This window comes from Phytophthora sojae, assembly GCF_000149755.1.
Source record: "Phytophthora sojae unplaced genomic scaffold PHYSOscaffold_5, whole genome shotgun sequence".
NCBI classification, from domain to species: domain Eukaryota; phylum Oomycota; class Peronosporomycetes; order Peronosporales; family Peronosporaceae; genus Phytophthora; species Phytophthora sojae.
In genome coordinates this window covers 3753749-3777283 of record NW_009258119.1, presented here as the reverse complement: position 1 = coordinate 3777283, position 23535 = coordinate 3753749, and the positions used below count along the sequence as shown (strand labels likewise).

General features: G+C 53.1%; 8 protein-coding genes across 8 annotated transcripts; 2 read left to right on the top strand and 6 right to left on the bottom strand.

Moving 5' to 3' along the window:
* Positions 1 to 7: 7 nt before the first annotated feature.
* Positions 8 to 5302, top strand: PHYSODRAFT_346601 (phosphatidylinositol 3 and 4-kinase-like protein; the record flags this gene model as incomplete). The annotated part of the gene is made up of 4 exons (XM_009530951.1): positions 8 to 82; positions 415 to 827; positions 1105 to 4431; positions 4504 to 5302. 4 exons carry the CDS (start codon positions 8 to 10, stop codon positions 5183 to 5185), a joined length of 4497 nt encoding a protein of 1498 aa, XP_009529246.1. The 3' UTR covers positions 5186 to 5302.
* A 131-nt stretch (positions 5303 to 5433) lies between these two features.
* On the bottom strand, positions 5434 to 7053 carry PHYSODRAFT_505238 (hypothetical protein; the record flags this gene model as incomplete). Its single annotated transcript, XM_009530950.1, has 1 exon — positions 5434 to 7053. One exon carries the CDS (start codon positions 7051 to 7053, stop codon positions 5434 to 5436), a length of 1620 nt encoding a protein of 539 aa, XP_009529245.1.
* Positions 7054 to 9428: 2375 nt separating this feature from the next.
* PHYSODRAFT_333735 (hypothetical protein) lies at positions 9429 to 11075 on the bottom strand (the record flags this gene model as incomplete). The annotated part of the gene is made up of 1 exon (XM_009530949.1): positions 9429 to 11075. One exon carries the CDS (start codon positions 11073 to 11075, stop codon positions 9429 to 9431), a length of 1647 nt encoding a protein of 548 aa, XP_009529244.1.
* Positions 11076 to 11352: 277 nt separating this feature from the next.
* Positions 11353 to 14327, top strand: PHYSODRAFT_360877 (hypothetical protein; the record flags this gene model as incomplete). The annotated part of the gene is made up of 4 exons (XM_009530948.1): positions 11353 to 11526; positions 11596 to 12068; positions 12697 to 13164; positions 13187 to 14327. The coding sequence occupies 4 exons, from the start codon at positions 11353 to 11355 to the stop codon at positions 14325 to 14327; spliced, it is 2256 nt and encodes a 751-aa protein (XP_009529243.1).
* A 1260-nt stretch (positions 14328 to 15587) lies between these two features.
* On the bottom strand, positions 15588 to 16382 carry PHYSODRAFT_301996 (hypothetical protein; the record flags this gene model as incomplete). The annotated part of the gene is made up of 1 exon (XM_009530947.1): positions 15588 to 16382. One exon carries the CDS (start codon positions 16380 to 16382, stop codon positions 15588 to 15590), a length of 795 nt encoding a protein of 264 aa, XP_009529242.1.
* A 1291-nt stretch (positions 16383 to 17673) lies between these two features.
* PHYSODRAFT_301995 (hypothetical protein) lies at positions 17674 to 18729 on the bottom strand (the record flags this gene model as incomplete). The annotated part of the gene is made up of 1 exon (XM_009530946.1): positions 17674 to 18729. The coding sequence occupies one exon, from the start codon at positions 18727 to 18729 to the stop codon at positions 17674 to 17676; it is 1056 nt and encodes a 351-aa protein (XP_009529241.1).
* Positions 18730 to 19834: 1105 nt separating this feature from the next.
* Positions 19835 to 20080, bottom strand: PHYSODRAFT_443221 (hypothetical protein; the record flags this gene model as incomplete). The annotated part of the gene is made up of 1 exon (XM_009530945.1): positions 19835 to 20080. A coding segment is annotated over one exon (246 nt), but the record flags the coding sequence as incomplete, so codon positions are not given.
* Positions 20081 to 20752: 672 nt separating this feature from the next.
* Positions 20753 to 22759, bottom strand: PHYSODRAFT_301994 (hypothetical protein; the record flags this gene model as incomplete). Its single annotated transcript, XM_009530944.1, has 2 exons — positions 20753 to 21952; positions 22004 to 22759. 2 exons carry the CDS (start codon positions 22757 to 22759, stop codon positions 20753 to 20755), a joined length of 1956 nt encoding a protein of 651 aa, XP_009529239.1.
* Positions 22760 to 23535: the final 776 nt, after the last annotated feature.

Below are 23535 nucleotides of genomic sequence, written 5' to 3'. Positions count from 1 at the left end.
AGAGGAAATGGCACTGCAAGGTGCAAGGCGCAAGGCCGAAGGATGGAAGTTGCCTCGTCGAAGTCGAACGAACTGCCACGTGGTGCGTGGACTCCGTACCGCGAGGGTCGGAGGTCATTGAAGCGGGGGGATGGACGGGTTTCGACCAATGATGGACGGGAAGCGACGCGGTTGGATGAAAAGAGGCGGACCAATTTTAGTGTCCTTGAAGCAGAAGGACTAAATATTTAGTCCAATTTGGTCCCCGTTTCCAACGGTGCTGTCGTCAATGCGTTTTCTCGGCGTTAGCGTTGCGAGCGCGACGCAGTGTGTCGCCAGTAACGAGATGACAGCACTGGAGACACGCCCGCGAAGAATATCAGCGCGCGTGAAAACTTTGGGGGTAAGATTAACCGTTCGCATTGCTTTCACCAGCACGAGCACGAGCTGTTGTTGCCTGCCGCTGCTGGCGTCGTCGCCGCGCGGGCGCGCGGCCGGGATTGGAGCGGTGAGAAAAATCGATCTCGCCGCTTTGAGCGCTGCTTCGTCTGGGATTCAGCCCAGCGCGAGGCATTAACGTCGTCGGCGTCGTCGGCGGTGACGACCACGGCGGCGCTGGCTCCACGGCGCTGCATTGACGCCAAGAAGAACGCGCCCTATCTTATGCAGGCTGTCGTTGCAGCTGCAATTGGGCCGGTAAACAACGCCTCGGCACAGGAAGGAAGGAAAGACGCGACGCCAAGCTGGTCCCGCCCATCCGAAGCGAGCAGCCCCGCCGCCCAGGTGAAGGCGGCCGCGAGCTCCAGCCCCAACGGGCTCCTTCAGCTCGACACTCGTTCCGCCCCGAGGTCGCCAACATGGCTCCACGCTATTCCACCGCCGATACAGGGCGGTCTGAAAATCGAAAGACCTGCCAGCCGTTACCTGAGAAGTACCTGATTAATGGTACTCCCCTATCCCCGATCCAACGACACTGGGTTTCACTATGGCGCGACAGGCGCATCGCCCAGGCGTTGCACACAGGTGCACCTGCGACCAAAAACTGACCTGCGGGCGTACCCATCCTTGAAGACTGCAGGCCGTGCGCACTCACACCACCAGAGGCCGATATATTCACTCCCCCAGAGCTCCCTACTCCATGGGGGCCACGAAGATGCCGCCGCCCGCGCAGCGGCCCAAGCGCCTGCCCGTGAACGAGGAGAGCAGCGACGACAACCAGAGCGAGGGCTGGGCGCTCGCGGACGAGGAGAGCGACTGGCGCACGTCCAGCTCGTCCGAGCCGCGCTTCTCGCTGCTGGCGCTGCCCTCCAAGGTGCGCAGCTCCGTGTTCCGCAGGCCGCAGCGCAAGACCAAGGAGCGCTCGGGCACCGCCGACACCACGCGCACGTCGTCCGCGTCCTCCACGCCGCGAGACTCGGCGCTGCTACTCGTAAACCCGCAGCCGGACTGCGAGAACGTGGAGAAGTTCCGCGTCTTCTGGGACGAGAAGCTGCGCAGCGCCATGGACCGACTCCGGGGCGAACAGGAACAGCACAAGGACAACGACGGCGACGACGACGTCTTCCACCTGCTGCTCAAGCTCTACGCGCACCAGGACGTGGTAGCGCAGCTCTACAGCAGCTACGAGGCCAACGCGGCCGAGCTCGAGTTCTACATCCCGCAGCTCTGCACCTTCCTGCTGCACGGCAACTACGCCAAGCAGCACCAGCTCGAGTGCTTCCTGATGTCCCGCAGCGGCGACTCGCTGCCCTTCGCACACAGACTAACGTGGTTCCTGCGCTCCTTCTGCGACGACGCCAGGGAGTACCAGTCCGAGTACCTGAGCGTCACGGCGTCGCAGGACCAGGAGGACTCCGACCTGCTCACAGCCATCGGCAGACGCGCGGGCGTCCCCGCGCTGCTCATGAACAGCGGGCTTTGCGTAGAGGAGGTGTCGGCCGTCAAGCCGGACAACTTACAGCGCAGGAGATCCACCATCTTCCCGTCGGACAACGAGCTGGACTCAAACACGCTCGAGACGGACGAAAAGTTCGCCGGCCATTTGCTCAGCAAGAGGAACTCGATCCAGGACGAGGCGCGCACGGACGAGGGGAACTTACAGCAGATCGAACTATTCCGACAGACGCCCAAGTTCGTCGAGGCACTCACAGATCTGGCGGAGCAGCTCATCCCCACGCCTCGACCAAACAGGAATGCAGAGCTACGCAAAGGACTGAGCGAGATACAGGAGCAGAGGCTGCCCTCCGACGTTATTTATCTCCCGATCGGCAACTCGTGCCACCGCGTCAAGGGGATTCGGGTCGACGAGTGCTTCACGTTCTCCACTAAGGAGCGCGTGCCTTACTTCCTCTGTGTAGAAGTGCTGGACTACTCGGTGCAGTCGCCTAAAGCAGGTACCAAGAAGCAGCGGAAGCGGAGGAAGTCCAAGGCCAGTCGCAACCAGTCCAGAGTCTTCTCCTTGAAGCTCCCGTTCACCAACTCCGATGCGGAATTGAGCATCCCAGTGGATGATTCGCCCATGTCAAGCAGCACGTCGCCTGAGAGCGAGCTGAGCTTCGTGCCGTCGCCCAGCGTGGCGTCCCCACTACCTGAGATCGATGAGGAGAACGTCCCAGCATTTACGGAATCGTCGATTACGCGGCAGAAAGATGGCGATGATGTACTGGATGGGGAGGATGGGGATGACGAGAAAGAGGACGGCGATAGGAAACCCAGAAAGAGCGTCCAGGAAGACGAGGACCTGCATAGAGCAGAAGAAGAGCAGCAGGATCGACTCGGCCAGTGGAACTTGCCGAGACCCCGCCGTCGTAGCATCAAGGAATACTCGTCCAGTGCGTCGGCTAGATCGGGGGGTCAGTTCGACAGCTTTTACTCGTCTTGGTTCTCGAAGAAGGCGCAGGAAGGAGATGACGAAGAGAATGATTCGGTTCAGGTGCCGCTCACATCGCCGAACGCTGCGGACATGGTGCTTGAACAAGACGAGGACAACGACAGCGCTATGAAGGAAGTTGACGTGGATGCGGCTGAGGATGCCGTCCCAGTAGACGTTGAGCCTACTGGCGATGCAGTCACTGACGATGTCGAAGTCACTGAGAAGACTAAGGCTAAGGAGATAGCTCCACCGACTGCTGCGCCCAGCGTAAATGGTGGGATTTTCTCTTCGATCTTCTCTAGAAAGCCGAAGCCGGAAGTCGATGCCCAGCAATCTCAGGTGGCTGCTTCATCGCGACCAAACGAGACGGAGACTAACAACGAAAGCGCGCCGGCTGAGGCTGACGAGCAAAAGACTGACATGTCGGAGAAGACTGCTTCATCGACTCCAGCTCAGAGTGGCCGCCTCTTCTCCTCATTGTTTTCGAAGAAACCTGCCGACGCAGCCAAGCCCGTAGTCGTGTCTGAGGACGAGCCGAAGCTGAGCGAATCTAGCAGCGAAGAATGTGCTGGAGCAATTGAGTGCGGCACAGCAAAGCTTGAGGTCGTTCCTGCTGAATCAGTTGGCATTTTCGGATCCCTCTTCTCGATGAAGCCGCAAACAGCCCCTGAACCGGAGACCGCGAGCGGCGATGGAGTTTCATCAATCGAGCCTAGCGAAGACGGAGCTTCGGACAACCTTGAGGCTGACGAGGCTGACGGAGAAGAGTCCGAGTCAAAGGAGGCACTTCCATCGGACACCGACCCTGCCGATGGAACGACTGAATCGGCGTCTTCGCTTGAGCCAAGCGAAGCAGGAACTTCTGACGATCCAGCGGCCGAGGATGCGGATGGCGAGGATACGGACTCCAACGACGGATTGTTTTCTGAGGATGATGAAAATGTGGTATGCGAGCCGGAACGTTCGCCGGTGGAGAAGCCGATGGAGAAGTCGACCTCGTTTGCATCTTGGTTCTCTCGGAAGCCCGTGACTGAGGTGGCAGAGCAATATCCGACGGTGAAGGCCTCGGACGCTACTGCTATCAACGATAATAAGACCGCATCTCCCGAAGACACCAGTGCTGAAGGTGAATGCACTCCGGAGCCCTCCGTTCCTGCCAACAAGGAAGACGTCGTCACTCAGGAGGAGGTTGCCATTCACCAGCGACCGCGTGACTTGAGTGTAAGCCTCGACTTTGCTGACCCCACCGCTTGGAAGGAGAAGTTCGACCTTGAAGATGGTCTCACCGATGACGAGCCTGATGCGGAAACGGGTGACACTGACGCGCTGGAGGCCGATGCCGAGGAGGATGCAGAGACGCCCGAGGACGACGAAAAGCCGATGATTGTGTTCCGCGAGCGCTGGAGCGAGAAGGAAGCGCGCGTCCGCCGTGAGTCGCCGTTCGGTGATCACCCTGGCTGGCGGCTTCTCTCCGTCATCGTCAAGAGCAACGACGACCTGCGCCAGGAGCAGTTCGCAGCGCAACTCATTGCCCAGTGCGATCGGATCTTCCGCGAGTACTCCCTTCCTCTATCACTGAGGTAAGTCTCTGATCGCTTGTGTTGCTTAGTTTGAGTAGTACGTATTGACTGATGTTGTGCATGGTTATACAGGCCATACAACGTGATCGCCACGTCAGCCACGACTGGTCTCATCGAGGCCGTTCCGGACACCGTGTCTCTCGACTCTCTCAAGCGCAACGACCCTGGATACACCACCCTCCTGGACTTCTACACCCGTCTCCACGGTGAGAAGGAGACCACCGGCTTCGCCCGAGCGCAGCGGAACTTCATCGAGAGCCTCGCCGCCTACTCGATCGTCTGCTACGTGTTCCAGATCAAGGACCGCCACAACGGCAACATCCTCGTGGACACGGACGGCCACGTGATCCACATCGACTTCGGCTTCCTGCTCACCAACAGCCCCGGCAGCAACTGGAACTTCGAGCGCGCGCCCTTCAAGCTCACGGACGAGTTCGTTGAGCTCATGGGCGGCCCGCGCAGCTCGTCGTTCCGCTACTTTCGCACGCTCTGCATCCGCGCGTACCTGGCTCTGCGTCGCAACATGGACCAGATCGTGCTACTGGTGGAGATGATGCTCGTGGGCAACTCGGACCTGCCGTGCTTCGCTGGCGGCAAGAAGGCGGTAATCGAGGGGCTACGCGCACGGCTCAAACCTGGCGCGCGTACGAGCACATGCCAAGTCTTCGTGAACCAGTTGATCGACCAGTCGATCAATAACTGGCGGACGCGCTGGTACGACAAGTACCAACGAGCTTGCCTCGGAATCCTCTAGGTGGTGTGTGGCGTGACGTTTGTTCGACAAGGGAAGGGAAAGCTGCCTCCAGTTTTGATTCTAGTAGCAATAGCGTAGGTAGCGTGCTAAAGATTTGATTTATAAACGCTTGAAGATACAGAGACTTGGAGTGTGATGCCAATTACATGTACAATCATGGTGAAGTTTTGTGTGGGATATCGACGGTGGCCACTATGGTATCCTAACTCTTGGTTCATTTTATAAAGAAGCGTCCAACTACAGTGTAGTTAAACGACGGAGCCGGCGGTGCCCTTCAGCAGGACTTGTTCCGAGGGTGAGCACGTGTCCACTGCGTGATCTTCTCGGATCGTCCCGGAGTGTTCATCATCTTCATCGTCTTCCTGGTCCGTATGCGCTGGAGTACTGAAGTCCAGCTTGTCGATGATCTCCTGCGGGTCCGTGGATGGGATCAGGAAGAGGAAGAAGATCGGCACGACCTTGAGCGCGCTGCGGAGCACAATGGCCAGCCACAGGTTCTCGTACTGGTCCTGCGTGATCCCCATCCAGTCGCAGACGAAGGCGCCCCAGAACTCGCTCACACTGTACGAGAGGTTGGAGATGGACATGAGCAGCGCGAACAGCGTGCCCTCGATGCCCCTGGGGCACAACTTGGCGCACAGAACCATGATCGGCATAGTCTTGAGGCGGCCGATGACGTCTGCGACCACGTGGTCGCCCAGCACGAAGGCCTTGTCCGGAATCCCGAGCTTCAGGTTGGTGCGCGTCACTAGTACAACATCCACCAGCGACACCAGAGCGAGACAGAGCTGCGCGGCCATGAAGATGCGGCGGAACGACACGTTGGTGAAGAACATGTTGTACAGCATGGTCCCCACCATGAGGAAGATGAACCCGATGGCCGACACCGTGCCCAAAAACTCCGGAGTGAAGTGCAGCACGTCCGTCGAGAAGAAGAACAGAACTTGAGTGTACGCAGGACTGATGGCGTGCGAGATGAAGACCCACAGCGCGCACATCCAGACCACGGGGGTGCAAATAGCAGTCTTGAGTTGCTTCAACTGCTTCGACGCTGAAGACACAAAGTCGCGCTTGCTCAGTGTGCTCTTGGACTCCTCCATAGTCATGGAGAACATCAACGTGGTGATCGGACCCAGTGCAGCAGTTAAAAAGACCCCACGCACGCCTAAATCGTCCGTCGCCGGGCCAGACAGGAAGGCGCCGAGCATTCCTCCAAGTGACGTTGCTATCCACGACAAGGACTGCAGATCATTCGGCCCATTGATGGGGTCCAGTCTCGAGATCTCCACGACTCTAGCGTCGATCACCACGTCGATCACAGCCACCGACAGACTCTGCAGCATGAGCATGAGCACCGCAATGGCCGGCGTCGTGACGAGGTCGGGCACCGCCATAGTGAGGGATGCGGCCGTCTGCAGGACGCTGCACAGCATCATGTAGGACTTGCGGTGGTAGCCAAAGAGCGGCAAACTGTCCGACAGGATGCCGTACACAGGCTTGACCCTCCACGGGACCTTGATGAGCATCTGCAGCAGCTGCGACTGCGTCGGGTGCAGGTGCAGATGGTCCTTGAAGAAGTAGTTGACGGCCAGCGCGGTGAAGCTCGAGAAGCCTTGCACCACGTACACGACCGTGATGAGCACGAGGAACGCAGTGCCGAAGGTCTCGCGAAGATGTTGCACCCAATTGAGGAACTGTCGGGCCTTGGAGAGTTTGGTGGCGTCGTCGCTAGGCTCGTCTTGGAGGTGCTGGCCTTTGTCCTTTTGGGGAGACGACGTCTTGGTCGACTTCGGGTCCGGCTCGAGGTGCTCGTCCACGTTGAGCCGGGGCAAGCGCTCGGAAGGGGACGCGGCGTTCTCGGGCGCCATGGTCGACGAGTTGCGGACGGGACGGAGCTCCGCTCAACGGCGACGAGATGCGTAGCGAACTCGAACCAAATACTGAGCCTGAACAGACGAATTGGGCTGCCACATGTCGCCACCATGATAGCAAAGCGGATAGGAAGACCTGCTTGAGCCAATCACCGGGTCTGACTTGTTTCGCGCATGGAGCTGGCTGTGAAGCCTTGAGGCGAATGCTGTGGAGACCGACCGTCGCAGGAGCGACAGTGAGGTCACGGGTCTGGGCGAAGAAGCAAATGGGAGAAAGGAGTTGAAGTACACGCATGACGAATGGTCTGCATGAAGAGGAGCTCACTCTAATATCTGCAAGCTGGGTGTGAAGTCGCGTTGGCTTTGTCTTCCTTACTAGGTGGTGCAGAGCGGAACCGCGTCGTTACAGAGTTATGGCCCAAGGCCTGCAGGTGGCCGCTGGCTGGTGACCAAGTCCTGCGACTTCATGTCAACCTAGGTGGGTGGAGATCTAAAAGAACGTCCGGCTATTTGCAGCCCCTGGGCTCATAACCCTGTTGCGACGCGGTTCCGCTTTGCTTCACTCGGTGGAGCCACGACTTCGAGGGCTGACAGAGTTGCTCCTACGACGACGGCTGCAGAGCTAGCAAGCTGATCACCGTTTTGTCCGTGGAGGTCCTTGTGTGAATTGTTCGGACCCAAGTGGCGGAGAGGGAGTGCTCTGCGAATCGGCTCTGGCTGTAGCCGTCGTCGCAGGGGCAACAGAGCCTCAGGGCGAAGTCTGGACGGCGGCGAAGGAAGCGTGGACAAGGACAAGTTGTCGAAGAATGGTCAGGCGGAGCACTGCGTGTCGATTAAAAAAAAATCTACCCGTTGGGTCGGTGTCTTCGTTGATTATCTGCCTGGTGTTGAAAGTTACAGGTACAACTTGTAATAATGCTTCTTCTAGCGCGGTGGGTATATCCTCCATATATTCCTTCACCTGACCAAGCGCCACAACAACTAGCCTACGCAGCTCTACAACTTCAATTTGTACTTGCAACGTTGCTTTGGCGACACCTCGGTACTTCATTTTCGACCCTGCCCAAAGCTCTGTTGATACCGGTGAGCAGGATGACCAGATTTCAGGTGCCCTCGAAAACGTCGAAGTGGTGAAATTCCTCGATAGCAAAATATTTGTTTCCCTGGATTTCTACGTTAAAGCCATTTTGAGTGCGGCTGTGGAGTGCAACACCACGTATGGGGCTGTTGGCAACCAAGTCGGCGTGTTGCAGTTCCTGTATGCCAAAGGATGCGTCCGTCCTGAGTTGATCAGCCACATTTTCCCTAAAGCCGCAGCTTGCAGCTCTCTCGAAGGGGTGGAGTTTCTATACAAGAAGGGCTGTATATCGCCCGATCTCGTTGACGCAGCATTTGAGAAAGCGGTCCTTGAAAATAGCGCTGATGTGGTCAAATTTCTCTACAAGACCGGCTTCGTCAGAACTGAGTCGGTCGAAGGAGCGTTTTTGATCGCAGCAGAACGTGGTGATGTGTATATCTTGGAATGTGTAGTGAATCCCGGGGAAGACATCACATCAGGGAAGAACCAACACACGGCAGGGCGGATGGCGATCCGCTGGGAAGTTGAGCCTAGTGTATTGATCTAGTGTGTATGCCTTTCGAGGCAAATACATGAGTGAGATAGATCTCAAAGTGAACTGGGTCCGTGTCCAACGGCCTCTGGACACGAAGAGAAGTATGCAGTTGGCCATACAAGTTCCTGGTATGTAGAATCGTACCGCATACCAGGTACAGACACTGTGAAGTCTGACTGGCCAGGAAGTGGCGAACCCTTACCTGTGGCTCACGTGGGTTCACCGTCGCTAGCAGCGACACGCTATCGGGTCCATGACTGCGGTGATACCAAGGTGAAACCTGGAATACACTACAGAATGTCTGATCGAATGCGGCTGTAGCAGTCGGAATGTGCTGAAACAAAGTCAGAAAAGCTGCTCGTCGATCATGACACGTAGGCTTTTGTTGCGTACTTACAAATCACTCGCGCCTTAGGAAGACTAAGCACAGGTGCTACTCCGTTGTGATTATCATTTAACAGTGTACTCAGCCATTAAAGCCTCGATCAATAAATTCAACGATTTTTCGCCAAAACGTTGACCATGTTCAGGTAGCCAACTTTCGCAACAGCAATCATTCGAGTAGGATTTTTCAATCCCCAGACAACCACTTCAGGCCTTCTAAAATATCTTTTTTTATACTTTCACGAAAGCCTTATCCAGGCAAGTTGTACAGCCTTCAGCAGCTTGTACGGGTGCACATCGACAAATCGCAAATTAAATCATGACAAAAGGTATGCCATTTTTCGGTCCCCTCAAATTTACATGTTAGTTGCTCTCTTATCGCCTGTGCTTCATGTGAAAGAATTGCTTCACTCTGCTACTGCATGTTGAAATATGATGCAGTAAGACGTCTTCAACCCATGTTTGAGGGATGCATCCACACTTGAAAAGGCAATCCAGCACGTAAACGTCATCATCAGCAACAGCGTTCCAGAAGACGCACCCAACCGACTCGGAACTGACACCGCCAGTCTTGTAGAGGAATTCAACGACATCAGCGCTGATTTCACATGTAGCACAACGGAATGCTTCGTCAACCAAATCTGCCGAAATATCACCCTTCTCGTACAAGAACTTGACCACTTCGACACTGCTGCCGCGTACAGCGTCCATGAAAGCGTAGCTGATCATCTCATGCGCGACGCCGGCCTTAGTGTATAAAAATTCCAAGACACCCACTTGATCGGGGATGGTCTTGCCATCTAAAACCCAGTTCCATGTCGTCTCCATGAAAGTTTTAAGCATTAGATCGGGAGAGACCTGCCTTTTCGAGTCCAAGAATCGCACAATTTCGAGTTGTCCCGAAGAAGCAGCAGACGTGAACACTATATCGAGAAAACCTGGATACATCAGGTGATCATCAGCTGGATACAGGAACTCCACAGTTTCCAAGGACCCCGACCATACCGCTTTCATGATAGCTTCGGTAAAAAAGAAATCGCTAATACCGAACGTGGATTTCGATTTCAGGAACTTGGTGATTGCAAGCTGCCCACTTCCGGCAGCACAAACAAAAGCCTTCCCGAGTACTGACTCTGACCCATTGAGTAGTCCGTCGTCGAAGAACCTTTTAACCAATCCGAGCTGGCCAGCGTCGATTGCACTCGACAGCACAGGATCAATGAAGGACGGGTTGAATCCGTTGTTGGCGTACAAGTACTCAGCAACGTCCATGTGGCTATTGGCAATGGCAATAGCAAGTGCAGCTGGAGTGTTTGCGTCATAGCCATCATGCGTATACAGTCGTTGACCATATTTCTCGTTCAGGAACTGGACCATATCGAGATATCCATGAGAGCACGCCTCCAACATCACACGATACGCAGCCAGCGGGCCCAATACCTCTGCATGAGGGTAAGTGTCTAAAACGCGAGTCATCAAGTTAAGCTCTCCATGTTTGGCTGTCAACAAAAGTGCGTCCACCAACGGGACACCTTTGCCATTCAAAGCGGAAATTGTGGTCGATACAATTTCTTGCTGGCCCAATGTCACTGCCTGCTCCAACGCCGGAAGCAATACAAGTCGATCTCCGTACAAAGAGAGCAACAGCTTGTATGCAGCCACATGTCCACCAGCGATCGCCTTGAACAGGAAAAATTTGCAGCTCTGTCTGGCCCACGTTAAATCCGGGTCGTCCCAGCTGCTGTACATGAAGTTGATAACATCACAGTGGCCGTGGGCTGCAGCAACTTCTGTAGCCGTTGACGCTACACATTCCTCTTGGTCAGACAGTGCTGGTCGGTCGAGCAGACGGCTGAGCCACTCGACTTGGTTCGTCGCAGCAGCGGCAACCAGCGCCTCAGAGACTGACATGACAAATTCATCAATGAGCTTCATCACGTGGGGCAAGTCTTGGACCTGGTGCGGGAGCTGGACGCCCTTCAGCCGCTTTGTCGGTCGCAAATCGGCAGCTTCGTCATGCATCGTCGAATCTGGCTGGCAAACGTCAAAGATTTTTCCTGATTTAGATTCTTTTGTCCTATTTAAAAAAATTCCAAATTATGAGACCAAGATTTGCCCTTCGCAACGAAATTCCCGGTACCTGTATTCCACCAACGAATGTGATGGTAATTCCTCGGGTGGATTTTTTTTCAAAAGTAGCTTACCAAGGAAGGCTCGCTGGAAATGTTCAAGCTTTTTTACGATGCAGAGAGATTGAGAAGCTTTTATATGCGCTCCAGCTAGAGGCCACCCGGAGATCATGAAGTTCTTGCAGTCCAAGCCTGGTCGAAGTGTGGACACTTCTTGCCTGGATACTACTTTCGTGAAAGCGGCAACGAGAAACCACGTCGAGGTGCTGAAATTGCTGTCCAGAATGGAAGAGTGCCAAGTTTCGCCTCAAGAAATGGAGGCGGCATTCATTGCAGCTGCTACAGTGGGAAACCTTCACTAAGTGAAATCCGTGGACACCGATAATCCCTTTTCTTCAGACTTGATCGTCAAGGGTTTTGTGAAGGCGGCTACCGAGTACGTCGTTGAGTGCGAGGCCATCGACAATCAAGTCGGTGTGTTGCAGTTGTTGTTCGCCAAGGGATGCGTCGGTCCCGAGCTGATCAGCTATATTTTCCGTAAAGCTGCAGCTTGTAGCTCGCTTCAAGCATTGGAATTTTTGCACAAGAGGGGCAGTATGTCAGCAGACGTTGTCGACGAAGCATTTCTAAACGCGCTTGGTGTGAATAGCGTTGATATCCTCGAGTTTCTTTACAAGACCGGAATTGTGAGCCCAAGGTCGGTTGTGAGGGGTCTGATGGATGCAGCCGATACTGAGGATCTGGACGTTTTGCAATACTTGCTACGCTGCGGGTTTACCATTCGAGCTCTTCTGAAAGATGCGTCAAAGACGTTTTACGCACCTAGCAGCATGATAAAGATGTTATCACGCGCTTACAAGTCGTTGTCGCGGAAGGATAGCTACCGGTAGGTTACTTGGCATACATCTAGGGCACCAAGGTATTCCCTTTACTAGTTTTGGTATTTGAAAGATGAAGCTGTATACATTATTGTGGCCACGAGTTCTTTCATACTATAGTATACAGTAATGCTGTCAGCTACAATGGCTTCAAGCGCCATTCAAGCGAGTTTTCATGTGACAACCGCATCGACTAACAAGCAAGTTAGTAAAACGTTAGTAAACTGTACAGTAAACACCGACCATATCAACAGCAACCGCGTCACGTCGTGCACAAGTACTTTCATGTACTTTCACGTACTTTCACATAACGGCGTTGCCCACGTTGAAGGGCTCCGCGACCATCGTGACGGATACTCTGTCGACGGTAGCACCATGAGCCATCGAGACCTCTAGGTACCGTACACTCATCAGCGCCCCGTGCTCCAGCAGATTCCCCACCAATATAAAAAGCAAGCAGAGCAACAACGTTAGATAATTGAAATATCGCCGCGATACTACATCACATCCAGTCGCCATACGGAGAGGTTGACTCACCCAAGCCACCACCATTCTCTTCCAGCGTGGACAGCCTTCTAGCATGCGGCAATTTCCGCCCTTCTCCACTAAGTCCGATTTAATCCCTTCTTGAGACAGGGGGCCCCAGTATCAAGGCGAGTTGGTCTCACTTTCCAATTCGCCGCCTCGAGCGCAAGTGGCTTCCGACCGCCCAAGTGTCCAAGCAGCAACCCCGCGCCTGCTCTCAAGCCCCTCCCTGCCCCTCCCGCTTATGACCGCCGAAGCATGCGAGTACCTGTCGCCGTCATGTGACCCCGCGTCGTTCTGGACCTACCTCTGCGTCTGCCTGCTGCTCGTGTGCGCGGCGGGCCTGATGGCCGGCCTGACCATGGGCCTCGTGTCGCTCGACATGCTCAACGTGCGCATCCTCGAGATGGAGGGCTCGGAGCTGGAGAAGCAGTGCGCGCGCAAGGTGCGCCCCGTGCTGGAGCGCCACCACCTGCTGCTCGTCACGCTGCTCATCGTGAACGCCAGCGCCAACGAGGCGCTGCCCATTTTCCTCGACAAGCTCGTGCCCGAGGGCGTGTCCATCGTCCTGTCGGTCACGTGCGTGCTCATGTTCGGCGAGATCATCCCGTCCGCCATCTTCACGGGCCCCAACCCAGCTGCGCATCGCCGCGGCGCTCACGCCCGGCGTCAAGGTGCTCATGGCCGTGGTCTTCCCCGTCGCGTACCCCATCAGCAAGCTGCTGGACTGGTGGATCGGCGCGGACCACGACGCCGCGCAGTACAAGCGAAACGAGCTCAAGGCGCTCGTGGCGCTCCAGAGGGAGAGCGAGGCCATGCGCCAGAGCTTCGTCGAGTCGCGCCTCTGCGACTACGAGATGGAGTCCTCCAGCACCAGCAGCGCGCACAGTAGTGTGCTCATGTCGCCTAGCACGCTACGTAAGCAGCCGCTGTTGAAGCCCGAGCCGGAGACGGAGATCGACGTGGACGTCCAAGTCGAGACGCCAAACCAACGCAAGCGTCGCCGTCAACAGGCCATGGCAACGGGCACCAAGCTGAATGTGGATGAGGTCACCATTATCCATGGCGCTCTGGATTTGTCCTCCAAGACCGTGGCGGAGGTGATGCTGGCCATGAACCAGATCTACATGCTCGAGATGGATACCAAGCTCGATCGTGATACTATGGCGGACATTCTGGCCTCGGGCCACAGTCGTATCCCGGTGTACGAGACTCGCAAGTCCAACATTGTGGGCTTGCTGTTCGTCAAGAAGCTCATTGTGCTGAACCCGGACGACGCGCGTCAGATTAGGGACCTGGTGCTCCGTAAGCCCATTCTGGTGTCGCCCAGTGGGTCGTGCTACTCGATGCTGAACGAGTTCCAGAAGGGTCGCTCGCACATCGCGCTGGTCACGAAGGAAGTTGAGCTCGTGGCCTCGTGCTGGCGCAGCAACCAGCCCATTCCGCCGCACGTCGTGTTCGAGGGCATCGTAACTTTGGAAGATATCGTAGAGGAACTCATCCAGGAACCGATAGAGGACGAGAGCGACGTGTATGTCCACGACATCGTGGACGTCTGGAGCTCCAAGGCCCAGCAGTCGCGTCTTCAAGCCGTTGCAGCCAAGGCCTTCGTCACCAAGAAGCTCAAGATGCTTGCGGATCGTGCGCGCGAACGCGTCAGGAATCGCCACGAGGCCCAACAGCAAGTTGCCGCATCGATCCAAATCACGGTCGTTCCCAGCGCTCCATCTGTAGTCAACTAAGAGCATACTATACACCTTTGTGCGGACTTCGTACCAACGTGCAATCAAATCCGAAAGTCGCAAAATTTGTATTGCAAATTTCTATATATATATTGCGACTTTCGGATTTGATTGCACGTTGGTACGAAGTAGGCCGCACAAAGGTGTACTGGGTTGCTTTGCTAGGAAGCCTTGTAGGATGCAACCTTACAAGTAGGAGGATATCAGCGACCAGGTATTGCTTGATCATCGCCTGGGCAGCGGGAACCAGTGCGTGGACATCAAATCCAGACAATAATACTGTAGTACAAAACGTTTGCCTCCAAAGTTGCCATCGCATCATGATGTCCACGAATCCAGACTCTAATCATGAGGGACTCGAGTGCTCTGCTATATGGATACACTCAGAAAGGAGAAGGGTGGGTTGTATACAGATTGGCGAGAGAGAACAACTGGGTATTGCAGGAAGTACTCGCTTCAACTCGCAAGGCAAAAACCAAGACGATGGAGCAGCACTTTGATGCCACTTGATTCGTCTTGATACGGAGACCCTGAAAATTAGTCGATTTCGAACGCACCCTAGTCGTACTGGTGTCATTCTTTCCCAGATCATACAAAGGACACCCATGGCTGTCAAACCCATCGCGTGATACATTGCTCAGCCGTCGCGATGAAGCATTTTGTAGCTGGTGGAGCTTGTTGGGCAGCGAGGAAAGGCTGTTACTCATTCCTTTCGCTAGGACAACTAGCGTAGCCCAACCAATGATCAGCCACGATCGTTAGGCCACCAAAGTGGTTGAGATTCTAATCCCCCCGTGCGATGTGGTACATAATTCAGCGTCCTCACCTCTCTGGATCGAAAAAATGCTCGACCATCCAGAAGATCCGAAATTGTTGACAATTGAACAGGGGATGTATTGAAGAAGGGATCGTTCTACCTGTCCTTCGTAGCGCATGTTGTCTGGTCAGGTGAAGTATGCCGTCCCATCCAGTTCGGTGTGTTTTTCGCTCGGTTGTTGCTTCTGTAGCGAGCTGCGAGTGCTGATTATTCTGGAATATATTTATCTGGAGTAGAATCAAAATCGAGACAAACCTTGGCCCACAGGTAGACGTCCAAGCTGCCCCGTCCGACAAAAGCGGCGCTAGATCCAAAATCTACCTCAAACGTGCTATATATTTTTGCGAAAACACCAACATAACGTGTCATGTATCAAAGGTTTTGTTGGCCGATCAGGAAATCAGACTGGCAATGACAACCGAATAGCACCTGTGCTGGTCTTCCTATGGTGCGAGTGACTTGTAAGCACGCAACAAAAGCCTACGTGTCATGACCGACGAGCAGCTTTTCAGACTTTCTTTCAGCACAGCCCGACAGGTGCAGCCGCATTCGATCAGACATTCCAAGATATACACATCACCACGTTCTGCTGCGATCAAAAACGCTCCTTCGACCGACTCAGTTCTGACGAAGCCGGTCTTGTAGAGAAATTCGACCACATCAGCGCTATTTTCAAGGACCGCTTTCTCAAATGCTGCGTCAACGAGATCGGGCGATATACAGCCCTTCTTGTATAGAAACTCCACCCCTTCGAGAGAGCTACAAGCTGCGGCTTTAGGGAAAATGTGGCTGATCAACTCAGGACGGACGCATCCTTTGGCATACAGGAACTGCAACACGCCGACTTGGTTGCCAACAGTCACATACGTGGTGTTGCACTCCACAGCCGCACTCAAAAAGGCTTTAACGTAGAAATCCGGGGAAACAAATATTTTGCTATCGAGGAATTTCACCACTTCCAGGTTTCCAAGGTTAACTGCTGCAAGGAATGCAGTCTCCAGTACTTCAGCTGAAACTTGGTACCCTTCAATTGCATACAAAAGCTCCAGAACCTGCAATTGACTTCTCCTTGCTGCTTTCACGAAAGCCTTGCCCAGACCCATAGCGTCCACATTATAGTCAGGCTTGGATTGAAGGAGGTTCACGATCTCCAGGTGACCTCTAGCTGCTGCGGACACCAAGGCGTCGCTGAGTGAATCAGCCCTCAATTTATCTTCATTGTAGAACGGCTTGACCATCTCCAGTAACCCAACGCCAGCTGCCTCTACAAAGATTCGATTGAGATAAAGAGCATCACACCCGTTCTTCGTGTACGAGTACTTGGCGATATCCACGCGGCCTCGCTAAACTGTCTTTCCAAGAGCAAAGTGCAGGTCTCGTAGCTGGGCACCCAGATCACACTTCTCATTCAAAAACTTGACCATTTTGAACTGTCGAGCAGCTGCCGCTATCTCCATAGCTTAATTGAGTGCGTGCATGTCGCCTTTTGCGGTCTTGTTGCAATTTAAAATGCACTTCATCACTTGGAGATTTCCCGTCTGCGCTGCCCAGTCGAGTGTTTGCCTGTAGTTTTCCGTTTTGCACAGCAATTCGACTATTTTTTGCTGGCCACACTTGACTGCGTGCCCCAGCAGATCCGACAATGGACGGGAACCCCCATAAAGAAGCTGTAAGAGCTGAAACGCGGACCTGCGATCGCCTTGAACATGAAGCGTGCAGACTTGAACCCACTGTTGTCTACGCCCCTTTGCGACCGTCTCTCGTAAATGTAGTAGATTACGGCACAATGGCCGTGAGCTGCAGCTACTTCAGAGGCCAGTGTTTCGACGTCATACCCGTTGGTAGAGAGTCCTGGTTGGGTTATCAGTGTGTTGAGCCACTCGACTTGGTTCGTAGCGGCGGCTTCAATCAATGCCTCGTTCGTCGACATGGCAAAGATGTCGATGAGCTTCATCACATGGGGGAGGGCTTCGATCTTGCAAGGGAACCCAGCACCCTGTAGACGCGTGGTCAGGAGTGAGTCGAATGCTCGGGTGCGGCCCATGGCTATTAAGCTGAGATGCGAGAAATGGCGGTGCTACTGAAATTCCCACGAGATTTCTCGTCGCTCGCCAAGACTTGTCAATCTCCACACGTAAAAATTCTCGATACCATCGGTATGCTTTGCGGTATGGGATACTTAACCGACACATACGACAGATCTCTAGCCTTCCTCCGATGTCAACAACTTGTAAGCACGAGCTAGTAGTCGGTTAGTCGGTGGATCCTTATCGAAGAGCACATACCCAGTGCACTGTCCAGCACAGCCCGAGTGGTAGTGCAGCCACAACTAAGCAAGCCTTCCAAAACATAAGCATCTCCACGACTGGCTGCACCTAGAATACCCTCTTTGCCCGCCTTTGGGCGACAAACCCAGTCTTGTAAAGAAACCCGATAACATCAGCGCTGTTTTCATGAAGAGCGTTTAAAAATGCGGCTTCCACCAGATCGGCTGACATGCTGCCCTTCTCGAACAGAAACTCCACCGCTTCAACGTAGCATCGCGCTGAAGCTGCAGGGAAAATGTGGTTGATCAACTCTGAATCGATGCATCCTTTGGCATACAAGAACTTCAATACGCCAACTTGATCGCCAATAGCTGCACACTTCACCTTGCACTCTGTGGCCGCGTTCACGAAAGTCGGGCGAAAAGAGGTTTCTGCTATCCAGGAACTTGATCACTCCCAGATTTCCGCGTGCAGCTGCTGCACTGAACGCAGTTTCGAGTACTCGAGCCGAAACTTGGCATCCTTCAATTGTGTACAAGAGCTTCAGGATCTCTGAATGATCCCGCTTCGCCGCTTTCACGAAAGCTTTACCCGGACATGAAGCGTCGATACACCAGCCAAGCTTGGACATCAGAAACTTCAAGATCTCCACCTGACCACCAGTTGCCGCGAATCTGAAGGCTTCGCGAAAGGACTGAGCGTGTATTTTTGCTTTGTCGAAAAGGAACTGGACCGTCTCAAGTGAGCGTAGACCCGCTGCTCTTACAAACATCGCATTAAAAAAGTCAGCGTCGAACCCCTTCTTGGCGTACAAGTATTTGGCAATCTCCACGTGACCTTCTGTAACCGCATCGGCAAGTGCGAACCGTACGTCGAGTGCCTGTCCTTCATAATTCCCAACCAAAAGCTCGGCAATTTCCAAGTGTCCGGCTGCAGACGCCCTCTGCAGCGTAAGGCTGACCACTATCTCGTCAACAGATTGGTGGTACTTTAGAATGCGCTTCATCACGTAAAGGTCCCCGTTCTTTGCTGCCCACTCCAGCGTTTCACGGCACTCGTCTCCTTTGCAAATAATGTCGACAATCTCTTGTTGCCCGTTTTTCACTGCCTGACTCAATAAGCCCGGCAGCCATTCAGTGTTTCCATAGAGATCCAGTAACAGCTTGAACGCAGTCACGTGCCCACCAGCGATGGCCTTCGGCATGAACCGTTCGAGCCTGCTGATGCACATGTGCGTGAACGACTGAAATGACGTCGCAGTGGCCGTGTGCAGCGGCAACTTCAGTGGCGAGTGCCGCCGTTTCGTCCCATTCGCCATCGAGCTCCGGTAGATCCAGCAGTTTGTCGAGCCACTCGACTTGGTTCGTCGCAGCGGCTTCTATCAACGCCTCAGTGGCTGACATTGTGTAGATGTCGATGAGCTTCATCACGTGCGGCAGGTCCCGGATTGGCGCGGGAACTGGGCGCCCTTCAACCGCTTGCATGGGCGTTGAACGCAGCGGGGATCGCGGGCGTGTTTCATGGAGTCGATCTATGAGGAAGCCAATCAATTTCGTGTCAAGAAACCAAAAATCAAAAGTTAGGTAGCAGTGAGTTTGTTTTGCAAGGAAAAACTACCCCACCCCGTTCCCTTGAACCTTCGTCGGCAATATATATATATATATATGTATCATTTATTAATAAATTTGCGACTCGGTTATTCTCTGGATTTTATCCAGAGTTGTTAGGGCGATACGACTGCAGGTGCAAATCATTATAAAAATGCATGCTCCGCTATCGGTTATAAACGAACGGATCATTAACGTATCGGAACGTACCTTAATAAACGCTTGGATAATATATTACCCAGCGGCGTGTTGCTTGAGTCTTTTAGGGTCGACATTCGCGTGACACGATCGATTGGATGTCGCTCGACCATGACTCCAAACATAACTACAGTTGTGTTTGCAGTACATGTATGTTCAACGATGTTACATCGGTGTCGCCACGTTCAAGTCATGGAACGACACCCACGAACACCCACGACTTCAATTTAAAGTCGTGGGTGTCGTTGAAGTCTTCAAACGATGCTGGTCTCGTTTCAACCATTCTGCACGTGCTCGTTTCAACCATTCTGCACGTGCATACGTACCGTTACCGCCGCATTCAAGCCTTGACGTTGGCTGCATATTATTGCAAGATAGCTAAGGCATAGCGAGTGACCAGTACATGCTCGCGTAAGGGCTTGAGATAGTTGGCAGTATGGTTTCGGAACTTGGTAGCAAACCCGAACAAAGACAAAAGCACCAACTGCTGAAATTTAAGGATGCTCTAACCAAAGAACCTCGGGTAGAACTGCTAGGCACATTTAAGATAAATTAACTTAGAATCAAACCTAGAATCAAAACTACATGATAAAATCCGAGCTTCTCCGTGCTTTAGCCCTTGTTCTCGGCGTACGCCATGGTGTCGCACGTGTAGCCCTGGATCACCAAAGGACCCGCCAGCTTGGGGATCACCACTTGCTCCTGGTAGACGCCGGGGAACAGGAAGAGCGTGTGCTGCTCCGTCGTGTTGGGCAGGTACATCAGACCCTCCGCCAAGCTTTGGTAGCTCTCGTTGTACGTGCCGGTGATGTCGACGACGATAGCTCCTGGCGGGGGAACGGTTCGGGCGTAGGGGCCATTGCACTCCGTGGTAGGAACTTGAGCGGCAGCACCCGCCACGAGTGTACTGTAGTACTGAGCGGGGAATACAGATACATATATAAATACAAGCACGGCTCTATAAGTTAAGATTGCAATACATGTACCACGTACACGTATCACATGAGCAAATTTATCGTTTTGCATTCCCATGATGCAGATGTCACAAACAACGGAAAATATTACTTGAACCGGTGTTTTTAAGGCACCAGTCCGGATCTACCTGCGAAGTCAGGTGCTTGTTGAGAGTCTCAACTTGAGACGGGCTCGGGTGGCGATTGTGGTCATCAATGCTTGAGCACATAAACCGCTGGGTAACTGAATGTTATGGCTGCTTTTGTCAGGATTTTTGAATCCTCATAATTACAACAACAGCCGATTTTTAACTTTGCAGTGGTTGCAGCACTACTGAACTATATACTTTCATGAGCCGGAGATCATGAGGTATGGTCTCCTGCATGCTTCAAGGCGCAGTTATGAAGCTATTGAAAGCATGACTTGTTACACATTCTTCAACCTATCTAACATGTCAAAGAATAAAGGGATGTAAACATTCTTGTCACGTTTGATATGTCGTTACCCAGGTTTCTTAGCAAATACTTCGAAGTAAATTTTAATAATGTTGATAGGTCCGCCAGCCAACTCGTGTGGTATTAATTAGATCTTTCGCTGACGCAGGAATTGCTCAACTCTGGTTCCGTAGACCTTTCGGGATGCCTTTCGTACCAGCGCTTGAGGAACGCAGCCAGACTCCACAATTGCATTTAGCATGTAAATGTCGCCCGTCTTGGCCGCTCTCAGAAACTCGTCTTCGATTGCCAAGGCATAAATGGTCTCGGTCTTGCAGAGAAAACTGACTACCGCAGCACAGTTTGCTTGAACCGCAACGGCGAACGCGATATCGGAAACCATTGACGGAACCGTCCCTCTGGCATACAAAAACTGCATGACGTCCACACAGCAGCGTGCCGCTGCTGCTGGGATCACTTTGTACACTTCCGCAGTGGTGATGCAGCCTGTTGCGTACAGGAACTTCAGTACATCAACGGGGTCTGCAATGTACGAAGATGGTTGGCCGCCGTCCTTGGCTGCTTCCCCAAAGGCTTTAACAATCGTCGCAGGTGGAATATACTCCTTCGTATCCAGTAATTTTACCACGTCGAGATGGCCTCCACTTGCTGCAGCTGTGAAAGCCTTTCCAACCCAAACAGGCGATGGTTTAAATCCCTGAAGGGCATAAAGGTACCTCACCGCGTCGAATTTACCGCAACCTGCAGCAGCTTCGAGTACCTTGCCAATTTGTTCGTCGTCAATATGTCCTTTAGACTGCAGGAATTCCACGATATCCAACTGTCCATTTTCAGCAGCACCAACAAAAGCATCACCGAGTAAAGTTGCGCTGAATTTCCCGTAATCGTACAGCTTCTTTACAAGATCCAGAGATCCGAGCGAGTCAGCAGAAAGGAAGGCTTGCGTAAACGATGATACCTTGAATTTTTTGTTCGCAAACAAATAGTTTGCGGTCTCCATCGATCTTCCTTGAATCGCAACTAACAGCGGACAAGCAGCATGGTCAACATTCTCGCCATATTGAAATATACCATCTCCACAACGCTCATTCAAGAACTTTACAATGCCGAAATGGCCATGCTCGGACGCTAGAAGCATTGATACGTGCAGAAAGTAAATCTGGTCTTGCACGTCGAAGTCTGGCCTTGGGAAAACAAGTTTAATCACTTGAAGATGACCATACTCCGCTGCCCAAAGCAAGCGCCTGGTAACTGGAGCATGTCTGCATATGAGCTCGATGTCTCCTAGCTGGCCCGACAGGTAGCTTCTTCGAGCGCAGCCGTGGCTCTAGGGCGGAACAATTTCTTGATTGCCTGAGACCCCTCGGAGTTTTCGTACCAGCGCAAGAAAGCCGGCAATACCGCATTCGATCTTCCTCTTTTGCCTCCTACCACCACAAACCCACCAGCGATGGACCACGTGGATCGAATCGCGATGTCCATGAACTGCTGCGACTTCAAGAACCCCGTGTACAGCGAGTCCGACACCTACTTGATCAGAGAATTGAGGTAGAAGTGTCAATAGCACGTCCGTATTTCCAGTTGTAGCTGCCTCCATCACCTCCGCTTCGGTTGATACTGTGAACTCGTTGATGAGCCTCATAATGCTAGGTAGCACCCGGAGCTTCCATGGGAATAGCAGACCGTGGTCAGAGGTGTTGTTGCTTGAAGCCAAGTGGACGCTACTCTGGGTCATCTCGATGGTATCCCCGTTCTGTCTGAAGAAAAGCCCCACTTTACTTCGACGATAATGTGGAAGCCATGACTTTTTAAGAGCGCCACGTAAATTGCACCCACACTGGGCCAAACCCTTTACAGCGTAGACGTCATCCCTATCGACGGCTTTCAGTAAAACATTCTCGACCACCTCTACCGATATATCACCAGTTGAGATCACAGCAGCAACGGCGTCTGCAGTGTTATCGCGCACGGCAGTTTGCAACGCGTCTTCAACCATTTCCGACCAGATTAACCCAGTGCTGTACAAGAACTTGATTGCTCCAGCACTGCCACGGACCTTCGACTGTCTCCGAAGGAATACACCCTTTGTCGTACAAATACTCCAGTACTCGAGCTTGGTCTCCAGTAATGCCATTGATAGCTTCGGGGAGACATTTGTTCTCTAACACGCTGGTAAATGCTCTTATGATCAAGCCTGACGTGAAGCTCTTTTTACTTTCGAGGCTTCATCACTCGTTCGACCGTTCATCTCAGCTGCCGCTGCCGAACCGGCAACCACTTCCACCTATTTTTATGATTGATCTTTATAAGTAAATCGCTGAAACCAAGCGCTACTTCGTCGTAATTTGGCGTTTTGTAAACAATTACGGAAAGATATCGCTCCCTAAGGAAGTCATTAAAGCAACACTGACAACCAGGTCCACCAGCACCACTACAACCGTAATTTTACTACGTAAAAAAGGTCACATCGCTAATGTAAATTTCCCAGGCGTGAATTTCACGTTTGGAGGTTGCGAGCCAGTCGCTCCAATTTGGAGCGACTGGCTCGCAACAGCTCATAATAATATTATCAGAATCTACCGGGTTGCGCGCTCGTGCCCTCCCTGATGTGCGACCGTCTGCAGCGGCCTCCTGCTTAACCTTATTCTAATGTGTGCATGTCCTTCTGTGGTACTTATATACATGCGTGTACTATGCGGGAGCAAACGCCTTCCCAGTGCGTTTCGTTAGGTCCTAGTCAGCGATGCGTGTTGAATGCGATTCTTTTGAAGCAGTCGTACGCGCTTATAATGCGCCTCCAGCCAACAGCGCAACATCTCAGTTAGGTTAATGGGCGTGAGCCTCACTGCGCGCATTCATCGATCGCTAACACACGCAGATAAGGCGGGTGTTGCGTATGCGAGCGTTGCA